General features: G+C 41.2%; 1 protein-coding gene across 3 annotated transcripts; it reads left to right on the top strand.

The window, feature by feature from the left end:
* The first annotated feature begins 184 nt into the window (after nucleotides 1–184).
* LOC125946688 (BPTI/Kunitz domain-containing protein-like) lies at nucleotides 185–12,146 on the top strand. 3 transcript variants are annotated; one of them, XM_049670540.1, is made up of 4 exons: nucleotides 185–299; nucleotides 3,210–3,398; nucleotides 5,696–5,875; nucleotides 10,972–12,146. In XM_049670540.1, the coding sequence occupies exons 1-4, from the start codon at nucleotides 245–247 to the stop codon at nucleotides 11,052–11,054; spliced, it is 507 nt and encodes a 168-aa protein (XP_049526497.1). In that variant the 5' UTR covers nucleotides 185–244; the 3' UTR covers nucleotides 11,055–12,146. The 3 variants fall into 3 exon arrangements, with proteins under 3 accessions (XP_049526497.1, XP_049526499.1, XP_049526498.1); XM_049670541.1 differs by lacking the exon at nucleotides 185–299 and adding an exon at nucleotides 350–438; XM_049670542.1 differs by lacking the exon at nucleotides 3,210–3,398 and having other exon boundaries at nucleotides 195–299.
* The last annotated feature ends 813 nt before the right edge of the window (nucleotides 12,147–12,959 follow it).

Genomic DNA, 12,959 nt, shown 5'->3' with positions numbered 1-12,959 from the left:
ATTCTTCCATTTTTATGTACGGAAAAACTTCCTTGTCTGAGAAATCAGTTTTGCTTGCAGCCGCTTCGAGAACAATCACCACGTTTGTCAGTCAATGACAGCTACGTTCAACAAATAAGCGAGCTGCAAGGTCATGAGGGAAAAAACATTAAAATCGAACAAGTGTTCACTGTGCATGGAGCAAGGTTACGTCAAGACACTGTAGTAGACTTGGCTTTTCATATCTTGCAAGCAGATTCAAACAATGAGGTTGCTCTGCTGTTTTTTCCTTAACCTTCTATGGGTTACCCTTGTGCAAGGTAAGTACTTAACGATGGTCACGTCCATGCCAGTTGTGTATTATTGTTTCAAACAGGGGGTATCCGCATGCAAGTTTGTACGTATGTGCGGGTTTTGTGCTATGAAGCTCGGGCATCTGCGCGGAGCCTTTAGCAATGGGTATACCGGAACATTTGTCCGTAGGTTGCTAGAGAGAGCCGAATGGTCCACCACTTTCAAGCGCATTACTCGTTGTTGTTAATAACCAACATGGCTAGTCCCAGAGGTCGGCCTGTTTTAAAGAGGTGCAGCTTAGGTTTCTCGCTCTACAAATAGATACGAAATATTTATCAGTTATGCGCGCGATACTCCTACTACACGTTTCTTCTTCAGCAGAGACGTACTGGTAGTTACGCAGAGAGTTCCATTTTATCATTGCATGTCAATAGCATTTTATATTGGCATAACCAGCCACGGATTAACTTCCGAAAGGTATGCGACGTGCTTTTATTGGACGTTAATATTTCAAATTTCTTGGCACTATTTATACAGCTGAGGAAAGATGTCTTTGCATAAACGTAAGTATTTATTATTATGGATATTTTTGGATTCATGAAGTCAACGGTCATTTGGATTATTACGACCTCTACAACAGCAAAAAATATCGCAGTTTTTTCGATAGCAGTCATTCCGATGACGTATTATTATACAACTATGCAAAGTATCCTACTGAAAAAAACATATTCCCATACCTCCCATATTCAGTAACATATACCACACTTGGGATAAACGGGTTTTTATATGGGATCCCATATGTTACATATCGGATAATTGGATATCGAAGCAGTGGGGCACACAATCTTTTTCAGTAGCGAAGGGTCTTAGTTTTATCCGCCGCATAACTTGCAATAAACATTCACCGACTAAATAAATTTGCAAGCATAGTGTCAAGCCCGATCTCACTCGACCACGCAGACACTTGATGTCGCAACGCTGGCGTAATGAAGAGTGGCAGCCGCGGCATGTAAACACTTCGCCCTGCCTGTAGCTTCAAGTGGTCTCCGACCCAAGGCCAGAGACAATACAGCGCACACGAAGCCACCAGCAGTACCGGCTTACCTATCATTTGTACCCGTAGCAGAGAACCTCCAAGAGTGGGTACGTGCGAGCGCACCATGCGCAGTAACGGCGGGGCTATAAGATGAAACGCACCATCACCGGCCTTCCTTTTTCCCCTTTCCCCTTTATCGGTAACTCCACACTTCCTCCCCCTTCGCACACAACAGTGGGCGAGCGGAAAGACGGCGCACGTACAGTCACCATCCTTCTCGGACCATGCTGTCACGCTTTCCCTGGTACCTGCATCATACAGTGCCAGTGATCATGATATGGTATATCGCACTTGCACTTTATGCGGAGCCTCAAGATGACGGCGGAATTTTGCCATGAGTACCCCTACACCTGATATTGCCAAAATAATTCCTGGTCAAATATGGTGACATTCATGCAGTATTCCAGGGTTCAGGAATACGCACGAATAAGCAATCAAATATTACTTTGCTGAATCTAGACTTCACAAATGATGTCAACCACTCCCACATGTGTAGTCGGCGTAATCAAGGGTCTTACTTTCATGCTGTGCAGCTCTCTTACGACACGAATTTTACTTCATGAATAAAGCAACGTGAGCAGTGCAAGCATATTTCCTATGAGAATGCGCGAATTTAGTTATTGGACACCGTGCTGACCCGGACGTACAATTCTGCACGTCATTTCTTTAGGCAGGAAAAGTTAATGCCTAAAGCCGTGCACATGAAGGGTAATGTGCTAACTCTACTATTCATATTGAAATCAGGAGTCGTAAACAAGCGCGATGTATTGTTTAAGATCGTCTTATGTTAGATTAAGTCATGAGAATTACTACTTGCTAGGCTTGCTTCTGATTAAGGGCGATCATACTCTGCATAGAAATATACACTTGTCGACATCACCAGGGAAGGGAAGTGCAAGTAGTACGAAAGGGAACGAAAAGTACTAGGTCAAGTACACGCGCGTCAAGCTTCGCTTAAACCCATTTTCTCAACAGGGGAAGGGCTGGTGATTTTATTGTAACTGTAAAATTGAGCCATGCCACTTGTTCTTTTCACCTACCGCTCTGTCTGAAAATAGTTTAGGCATTCAATTATATTCGACTCCTTCATTTTGCATCATCTTGCACTATTTACAGTGGCGTAGCAAAAACGTGGGGTTATAGAGATACGGTATAGCAATATTCTTATAACGGTATAAGCTTCGAAGTACAAAGTTATACAGCGCTGCTACCACTCACCGTTAAATTTGTTAGATAGCATTACTTTACAAATAAATCGCTGGTATCGCATCATTTATTTGTTTGCATATCAATTACTACCACCATTGGATCTTGTTGATAAGCAGTAGAGAAACGGTATAACTGTTAGGATATTCATGTTCTAATATCTTGCATATATGTCCCAAGACAAGAAGTGAGATGCAAAAGCGCAGACACTGCAATCACACCAATGTTTATTTGATGAAACATACTCAACCCAAAACAATTTGATTTTGCAGTTTCAACTTTCTTCCAGCTATGCACAAGACAAGAAAAAAACTGTGTGGGTGGTACATTTTGTTTATAACTGGAAGTGTTCAATATTCAGAAATACCTTGGTTTTCATTGATCCTCACGAAGCGTCAACTATAACTTCTAAAATTAGTTTTTTTTAATACTATCGTTATAATCCTAGCAATTGATTCATACTTAATATATAAATATTCAAGGCCTATGAACGGATACAGTATTATCAGTGTTTATATTGTTAATATTTGCCTTTTAATAAGAATCATCGTAGGGCCCGTAACATGAATGCGGCGATTGTCGTTGTATGAGACATCTCACAGACTGCTTTCAATAAAAGAATGCAATCTTACAGCTGTCAATGGCAAAATCAAACCGCCGGAATATTGTGCAAAGCGGGCGGATCCTGGGACATGCGCAGCAGTCTATCCCGCCTGGTATTTTGACTATAAACGTGGCGTTTGTAAGCTGTTCTTCTTTAGTGGTTGCGGAGGAAACCGCAACCGCTTCAACACGGAGGTAGAGTGCCAGGGGACCTGCCTGCGTAAGTACATATATCTATATACTTCCCCACTAAGGTAATGCATTCTAAAGAGTCGTAAACAACCTCATCATATCAGCAATCTTTTCAGCACAATTCAGCTTTGTCAAAACGTGGGAAAATACTATAAAATATGACCGTATAAATACAATTGCTGCACTTCTTGGCCAAATTGACCAAGTGAAACAATTAAGGCAGGAGGCTACCTTCCTATAGATTTGCATTTCGGGCAGTAGGATTAGAGCTCGTGTCAAAAGGTAGATATTTATCGATGGGACATCAACCGTCTAAATAACAAGTAATTGGCTGCTATAATTGCACTAACCATATCTTATGTATTGTTCAACACTTTGTTCTTAAGAAATTATGTTTACAAAATTTCATAGGATACACTATGTCTGCCTTTCAACAAGTGCTGTTCAATAAAGTTTGCTGCCAAAGTACCATGACAAATAACATGAAATCAGTAATTCAGAATAGGTGAAGTGCTCGGGCCGCATGGCGGTGCACAGGAATGGCAAACAAAAGCAGAACACCGCTGACTAAGAACTGAAGCTTATTGAAAAAAGGTGAAACTTGCGTATGGATGCCAAGAAAATGAAAAGTTCGGAAAACAAGAAGATTTAACATGGGCACTGCACTTGATATTAATATCTGAGGCAAGTGGGTATTTCTCAAGTAACTGAGTATTTCTTCTCAGATAAAGCTATTGCAAGCATGCTGAGGCAGGAGCTGCTTTTCATTTGTGTTAACATTGCCCCTAAGAGGACGAACGGGTCTTTTTCAATGTGTTTTACTGAAGGCATGTATCTGGGCAAAAAAGACGTTTGAACAAGAGCGACGGCAATGTGCTTGCAGATGGCCTGCTTTCTTGCTCTTTCATAAACACACCGGCCAATTTGGCATATGTAACAAGCATCACACGAGAGGGGCAATCTACAACACACTGATCTCGCAATTGGTGTGGTGCACTTCCGAACACCAAATTACCTATTCAGACGTTCGTACATAGAAAGCGCTTTCATGGAGTGCAGTGCAACCTACTTTAATGCCCTATCTTTCGCAGTCTGAAAGTTGTGGCTAAGTCTGTGAAGATACAAGTGCAATGGCGGACCCGGAAATCTCGATAATGTTTGGCATTTCTCTCACTTTTGTCCGACCTTCAGCTTATAAAGCAGTTGCCGCTGACAACTGTCAATAAATCACTGAAAAGCCAGCATTACAAAGCCATTTGAGAAACAGAGATTCTTGCACAGCAGGCGTAGTGGTCTGTATTAACCTCTCCCAAGCAACGCCCCCCCCCCGCCCCAGATCCTGCTGCCTAACCGGGGCGCTGCTTGTACCTTTCTAATAAGCAAGGGGGTGTTTAGGGGTGGCAATTGAACCAGGCACCTCCAGTAGCCGAGCCGCATGAAGCTGCGTCCCCTGGTCAACTTGCAAAAATAAACTTTCCCGTTTATTCTCGCAGCGCATGTAACATTTAGTGTAGCAATGCAACACAGTACATTCGCAAGACCATACATTCGAATATATGGTTTAACAGGGTACTTTTATGCACATGGGGCAGGTGTTTTAGCTATGGTTTTATAAAAAAATTCGAATCCTCAGTAGGATAGTTGTCTAATGACATGTTACTAATTTGTGAAGAGTAGTAAATATTCACGCTACAGCTTTAAAGGTGACATTGACTTCATGAAAGCACGCTGGTAGGCTTAGGTGAACAATATAATAATTTAAAGCTTCATGGTTGTGAATTACACAGTTCGAGCTCTTATAAGTAATGTACGGAATGAATTCATGCGTTAAAAACATTATTGTGCACGCTTGTTTCAACTTACAAATGAGATTATTTAACTGAGCGGCTTCTGTAGGAATCTTTAAAGGCTAAACAATTCGGGTGAAGTAAATTATTTTATCAGTTCCACAAGGTTATAAAACACACGTATTGATCCTGCGCTAAATCATTCTTCAGCTTTGATATGTCCACATTATTTAGGTCTTCTGTGTTCAAACATTGTTTCAAATCAAAATAAATTTCAACAAAATTCTTGCCATTTTCTGGCCATATATATTGCGTTAAATCCTAGCTTGCGTTAAACGCGAAACTTGCTTTAAATCCTAGCTTGTGCAGTAATAATCAGTGACTTGTTCGTTGAACTGTTGAGAGCCTAAACGTAGCTCAGGATAACAAGAACGCAAATGCTGGTCTTGCATTCAGTTTTACATGATGTTGGCATAAAACGAAGCGTAGCGTATAGAAGTTGCTAAGCAATAAATGATTTTGCTTGCATGCCTTCCAGCTTCCAAAACACCCGCAAGCCTTTGCAGTCTTCTTCCCAAACCTGTGCCGTGCAAGAGTCTGTTGAGTTTGTGGACCTTCGATCCCAGAAAAAACACATGCCAGCACTTTGGTCGTGGTTATTGCGGAGGGAATGCGAACAAGTTTGCATCATGCGTCAAGTGTATGAGCAGATGCAGCAGTAAGTACCATTCGCAGATGCTGTGCCTGACGTTGTGGCATTTTGATCATTTCATATTTTTAACGAAACGAATGCCAAAGCACAATAACAATTCTAAGTCTTTATAAATCCTCTCATTGAAGAGGAGATGTACTTTCTAAGCAAACAAAAACCGATGTTTAGCATCCGGACAATTGGGCCAGAGTCCGCGGAACAGCGAAGGTGAAAAGACTGACAAGATCATACTAATAAGAGGCTTAAACCTTTAACTGGCAATATAAGAAAGACTTGACCTACAATAGTTTTATTGATATAGTTCTTCTTTACTTTGCTCAGACACATACCATATGAAATATTAAGGGCACAGGGTAGGCCCCATACCTCCCATGCATTTTGAGCCTTATTTGAGACCCATTTTCTCAGCAACTACTGCGTGTAGTGCCTTCGGGTTTATCTTATTTCATTCGCGATCATCTCGTCTTGCAGTGGAACTAGACCTAAGATTATTTGTCAAAGATCAACAGTTTCGCAATTTTTTTAATAACACAGCCAGTTTTTGTTGCCTTTTCCAAGGAGAACAATTCAGAGAAAAATAACGGTTGAGTGCATGTGTACCATTCTAGTTAAGTAGCTGTGCATAGGTGTCTACTTTATGCTGGCTAAAGATCTACCTGCTGTCATTTCAAGTTTTTATAAAAATGGGGCAAATGTAACAAAAAAAAATTATTTCGAGATATTGAGGGTCAAAGACAAAAACATGTTCACTTCATTTTCTTTCAAAAACAAGATGCACAGAACCATTTGCCTAATAGCCACCAGCTATATAGTCATTGCCAGAGTCAGTGTTTCGCTTCTTTGCTTGTTTTCTTGTTTCCCTGGATTGTTTTGTCATGTCTTCGGCCTCTCTCTTCGCAAAATACAGTCGACGACGGTGCACTTCACCCAAACACATCACAGTGTTACGCCCTCGTGATATGCCAAATGCCTTCAGGACGTTAACTCTTCCCATGTACCCTTCATTGAATGTGAGCACAGCATCAAAGGTGGCAGTTTTGCGCATCTCCATTCCGAGGAACACATTTTTCGGTGCGTACTCCCACACGACATGATAAAACGACTCATTTGCATTTTGTGTCTGGCCGTGTGAGCACTTTTTCAGCAGGTCTGGGTGAGCTAACTGTTAGAATATTGGCTTAATGAAATGAAGGACTGGTGCAGGCAAGTATTCTTTGTGCAGAAAAGGCTCCTGTGTCAATTGAGCCTTGTTGTATGCACACCAAGTGCCGGCATCTTCTGGGCAGAGCCCATGACTTGAGTCGATATCCGTAGCCAACATGTGAAAATATGTTGCCCAAACAGCTTTTCGCATGCTTTCCAAGTCTCCAGTGTTTCTTCTTATGGCTAAGCCATAATAGGTTTGTATTTTGTCAATGCAAGTGTCAGTAAACCGCCCCCGTCCTGACAGACGCTCAGTAAACGGCGCAGTGTACCTTTAGGTTGATAGACTGCTTTTTAAATGTGCTAAGCTTAGAGAAACTGCTAGTTTTGGTTATGAAAAAAATACGTTTGAAAGAAACATGAGTGATTGCTAGGTTGTGCTAGGTGAAAAAAGGGGGTGTGGCCGCTCGTCATTTGGTTTCGAAAACCTGGTTTTTTGGGCTGAATCGAAACGCGGAAAGACATGTGGGGAACTAGATATTGTTCAGGAAGGCCTGCGCATTCCAAAAAAGTAAAAAAACCAAAAATTAATTTTTTAAAGTTTGCCCTACCCTGTGTCCTTAAACAGTTTCTCTAAGAACTAAGCGAGATATCGTAGGTCAAAATTATTGTTGACCAGGTGGCGAAAGGTGAATGTATCGTTCAAAACCTAGCTCTGGCACTTGCTTTGGCAAGGTCAGTGTGTGTTCTTGAGATGTACCTTTTATGGAGTTAAGACATAAGAGCTTGCTTAAAAAACGAAAAAAATAGCATTGGCGAGAATATGATTCCCACGAGCGCTAAGAAGTTAACGACGAAGCCTTCAGGTTTTGTGGCCAATACATCTGCTGCCGCTCACGCTCGACATTTTAGCGAATACCACTGTTGAGCAGGTGCATAAATAAAGGTCAATTCAAAGGCACAGACTAATATTTGGAATTGTCTAATTTTTGCGGATGCTTTTGTTAGGTCAACAATATTGTTGAACTACCACTTAAAGGGTTAAGCTGCAGCACAAATTCTACCAATTCGCTTTGCTCCCACGAAGCAATATCACCCATGTGGCTTCTGTAACCTTTGCGAACATTTCTTACCTTTAACATGAGAATGAAGCACTTCTATGATGCTCATTCTTTCTATGAACAGCTAACTGGTCGTACATTCTTGATTACGCCATCAACAGATCAAGGTAAAGGACTGGGGGAAAACGACGAAGCACTCCTTCAATTACGCGTGACCGCAGCGCTTCATAGACTGGTAGTATCACGTTCTTATGGTTGCCGCTGTGGCAATAACGCTATAAAAGCGGGCGTACGAAGCAGGAACGGAAGAACATGCTGTGCCGTATATTCTATTAAGCCTAATACGATCATTGCAAAGTACAAGCAATCAATCATTCAATCAATCAAACATTTTTTTTCAAAGTAGGATTACAACAATAAGGATATGTAGAAGAGGGTCCCAAGGTCGCAAGACCATACTGGGACCCTCTGTACATGAATATTGGATGCAAATTATGAAATTAGCAGAGAAATACATAATTAACCAAACCAACAGGAGAAACTGGTATATAACATACCAAAATATTACATTGAAAAAGTACATTAATAACCAAAGTTAATCTATACATAAATCTATTTTGTGATTGCAGAAATATTTGTTCGAGAAATAAAAAAATGGCGTTTAATGGCTTTTATAGGGTATGTAAAGGTATTTGATTCAGTATATATACCAGCAGTCATGGAGGAAATGCCTAATATAGGAGTACAGGAGGCAGAGGTGAAAATCTTGAGAAATGTATATAAACATTCCACAGGTTGTCAACAAAAATAGTAGAGAATTGCCTATCAAGGAAAGGGTCAGGCAAGAAGGCAATATCTCTCCAATGATATTCACTGCATGTTTAGATGAAGTATTCGAGCAATTAGACAGGGCAGGCTTAGGAGTGAGGGTAAACGGTGAACATCAAAACAATAATCGGTTCCCAGATGGCATTGTCCGGTTAAGCAACACAAGGGATGAATTGTAACAAATAATTGCGGATCCTAGCCAAGAAAGTGTACGAGTAGGTCTCAAGATTAACAGGATGTAATGTAGCAGACAAAGGTAATGTTCACTAGCCTGGCAAGCGAACAATAAAACCTTATCGCCAGTCAGCCCCTAGAGTCGGTGCTGGAGTACGCTCATCTTAGTAAATTAGTAACAAGAGACCGTGTTCCCGAGAAAGAAATTTGCGGAAATATAAAACAGGGTTGGAGTGCACACGGCAGGTATTGCCCAATCATGGCTGCAACCACTGTCGTTCTAAAGTACACTCATTGCATTCTACCGGTGCTAACAAATAGGCCAGAAACTTGGAGGTTAACAAGGATGCTCGAAAACTCAAGGACTGCGCAGTGAGCAATGGAATGAAAAATGTTTGGCGTGACGTTAAGAGACAAGAAGAGATCCGTGTGGATCAGAGAAGAAACAGGAATAGCTTTTATTGTAGATGGCATTCAGAGAAAAAAAAAGAGCGGGGCAGTCCGTCTAATTTGTAGGGCAAGTAACCGGTGGAGTAGTAGATTTATAGAATGGGTACCAAGAGAAGGGAAGCGCAGTCGAGGACAGGAGAAATTTAGGTGGGGTGATGAAATTAGAAAATTTATAGGCGCGAGTTGGAGCCAACTACGGCAAGAAAGAACAATGGCAGATCGCTGGGAGAGGCCTTCGTCTTGCAGTGGACATAAAAATAGGCTGATGATGATCGTGATGACAGTTTTTAGGCCAGGTCACTGCTCCTTTGTTGTTGTGTGGTCGCGCTACCGAAAGCAGCTATAAATACCCTTCGGCTCATGTATATTTATTTTCTTTTTAGATAGCAATAAATGTGAATTGGGTAGGGTTGAGTAATAATACACAGAATAAATCGGTAAATGTGTTCAAAATTCTGGCATGTAAAGAAGAACTATTTATCGCCAGTCAGCGTCTAGAGTTTGTGCAGGTGTACATTGATATATGTCGATTACTCACAGGGTAGCCTGACCATGAGAAGAAAACGCACAGAAGAATAAAAATGCATGGGAGTACATGAGGCCGGCATTACCAAACCACGACAGGGAGCAAACTACTGTTCTTGAACAGGAAAGTTTTCAATCATTACACTCTACCGGTGCTAACATATGGAACAGAAACTTGGATGCTAACAAAGAATCTAGAGAAGAAATTAAGGACCGCGCAAAGAGCAATAGAACAAAAAAGTTCCATTGGCCTTCGTTGGCCGATGTTCCTTGTTCTTCGTTCCAATGGCCCTTGTTATGCAGCTGACATAGACATAGGCTCATTATATTTATGATGATAATAGTGATGATTTCTTTCTTTTTACACCAATAAATGTTCTTCACATAGCACATTAGTTAGGTTAGCACCAGTGTTTCTTATGAAATGCATAACACAATCCTTCAATCCGCCACTGTTACCCCATTTATATAGTAGCATTTCCTCTTCGAAGAAGGAACAGCTTCGTCCTCTTTAACCTTTTCTACAAGAGTGAGCAGGTAGCAATTGCGAAAATAAAATGCGCAGCCTAAACATGTCATAACTACATCATCATCATCATCATCATCATCATCATCGTTATATCTTTTTCCTCTGCAGGACGAAGGCCTCGCCCTGCGATCTCCAATTACCCCTTTCTTGCGCTAGCTATATTATATCATACTATATTAAATATATAAATATATATACTCATATTTGCACTATTGATACAAAGTAATTATACGTATAAGTTTACAAGTTCATTATACTCTGCAACAGAACGGTGCTAAATGCATAATTGCGTGTTGCAATATTGTTGTGCTTTGACAGTACAAAGTTTCAAGTTTCGTTTTAAAGATTTGCTTCAAAGCTTCAACTCAGTTCTTTTTTTTTCTTTTATTTAGTTATTCATGCAGAAGAGGCCTGCCGCTTGATCCACGAGAAGATGAAAGAGATGAAAAAACACCCGCCAAGAAGACCAGAATAAGGAACTCTTTCGAACAGCTTGTTGGAGTTATTGGTCAAAGTTACACTGGAAACCTAACTCTTCTGTATGCTATGATTAGACATTTGCTCGCTGCATAAGATGGTAGGGCATTCGCTCGCTGAATTAACTCGTGGTTAACCCCCTCCCCCCCCCCCCCCCCCACCAACGCTCCGAAACTTTACGTGAGCGTTGTCTACGAAAGCTGAAGATATCCGCCCTCTGAGTCAGTATGGGGAGGAAGTTATCAACTTTTGCAGTAGATAAATTCAGGCACTTTTAAATAGACAGCTGGCTGGATTAGAGTGAAAACATGGACATGAACGATTCATAAGAGGGCGTGCCATCTTCTGGCTTGTATATACATGCCATCCCCTTATGGAAAACGTCATGGTAGGTTGCGTAATTCTGGTTTAATTGGAGGCACAGCTAATCCACAAGGTCACCAATATTGCCATCTGTGTACTATCAGAACACTTAGTGCTTATGAATAAACGCATCCAGCTACAGCACTTTTGTTACAATAAAGCGCTGCGAAGCCATATGCAAGCATTGAACTCCTCCTTTGCCCCTCTACAAAGGCAACATATGTAATATGGAAAGAGATATATGTCAATGTAAACATTGTTGACCAAGTCCTCAAGAATTCCGCATGCTCTGAGTTATATTACTGGTCCGCAATGCCGACATTTACTGCTAGTATATTCGCTGATCGCTTTATTTAAATGTTGCGTTAGGCGATCAGTCTGTTTTAGGTATTTATAATAGCTCTGCAAATCAGGTGAATTTCCATTCACACATTTCCGGTGGCACAGGTTCACCACGCGCGTACATTCCTTGCGGGTCCTTGTTAAGATATTCGTTTTGTCAGCCATAATCACACCGCTTTTTGTCGACGTCTGTTTATGTTCTGCTGTACATCGCCGGTATAATTTAGCAAATTAGTGGGTTTTGTAGCTTTATTTTACGGCAGCCTTTCTCTACTGCACCGTAAACGCTCTTGCTCTGCATGCAATGATGCACGTGCAAGCTCCTCCAATTAATATGTCCTGTCCGTTTCTCAAAATAAACGCATCTATCCGCTCATAAGCACGAGAAGAAATATGGAATAATTTACAAACCATGTTGCTAGCAGTGTAAAAGAGGTTAAAAATTACGAATTGTGTGGCAACACTACATATAAATATATAGGTTACATGCTTTCTTTAGCGTTGTCGTTGGCTGGAATTTGAAAGCAGTTTAACAAAGCGCTTTCGTTCCTTGCTTTGCAGAAGTGAATATTTCAAGGAGAACCAAACTCGCGATGAATTTAGACGTTAATGCTAATAGCATTGAAACAGTCTAGTGACATACAGTAAGTAGTACAACAGCAAAATCATGCTATGTATACGGTGTGAGTGAAACCGTGCTTCTCTCTCGCGCTTCTCTGTGACACGTGGTGCCATCTAGCAACGCCACCGCGAAGTCTGTCGTCGTGCGCATGAGAATATTTATTCAGACATCGTTGCCTAACAGGTATGACCCCGATTCCTTTCCGCGCAGAGCCGCAGTAAGATTAAAGTTTTTTCTTTGTAATTGAACTGCGAAACATACCAAGTAGAACATAACCAGCCATCTAAGATGGCGACAAAAAAGTTCATTGCAGGGCGCCACATGCCCAGTGGCACAAATACAGTCTTCCAAGCTGGTGTGAAAGAGGTTAGAAGTGGGCAGACGGACAGACAGACATGCGGCAAACTGGCGGATGTAGGCACTGTGTTAATTGAAACAAAATACACATAAACTCCGTATAGTTATTGTTAAATTCATGCTGAGTCGTACGTTGTATTCGTTTTAGGCAATCGTGGAATTTTGAAAGTAACGGTTTATCTGGCAAAATGCTGAACTTGGACTGATGGAGAAGTCTGT

Source organism: Dermacentor silvarum, chromosome 7 (assembly GCF_013339745.2).
Source record: "Dermacentor silvarum isolate Dsil-2018 chromosome 7, BIME_Dsil_1.4, whole genome shotgun sequence".
Lineage (NCBI taxonomy): Eukaryota > Metazoa > Arthropoda > Arachnida > Ixodida > Ixodidae > Dermacentor > Dermacentor silvarum.
This window is presented reverse-complemented; position numbering and strand designations above follow the sequence as displayed.

Bases quoted from the DNA above. Each gene is read 5' to 3' on its own strand.
- LOC125946688 (XM_049670540.1), top strand. From the start codon at position 245: ATGAGGTTGCTCTGCTGTTTTTTCCTTAACCTTCTATGGGTTACCCTT. The intron at 3,399-5,695 runs GTAAGTACATAT...CATGCCTTCCAG, and splicing joins GTGCCAGGGGACCTGCCTGC to CTTCCAAAACACCCGCAAGC. The intron at 5,876-10,971 runs GTAAGTACCATT...TCTTTTATTTAG, and splicing joins GTGTATGAGCAGATGCAGCA to TTATTCATGCAGAAGAGGCC.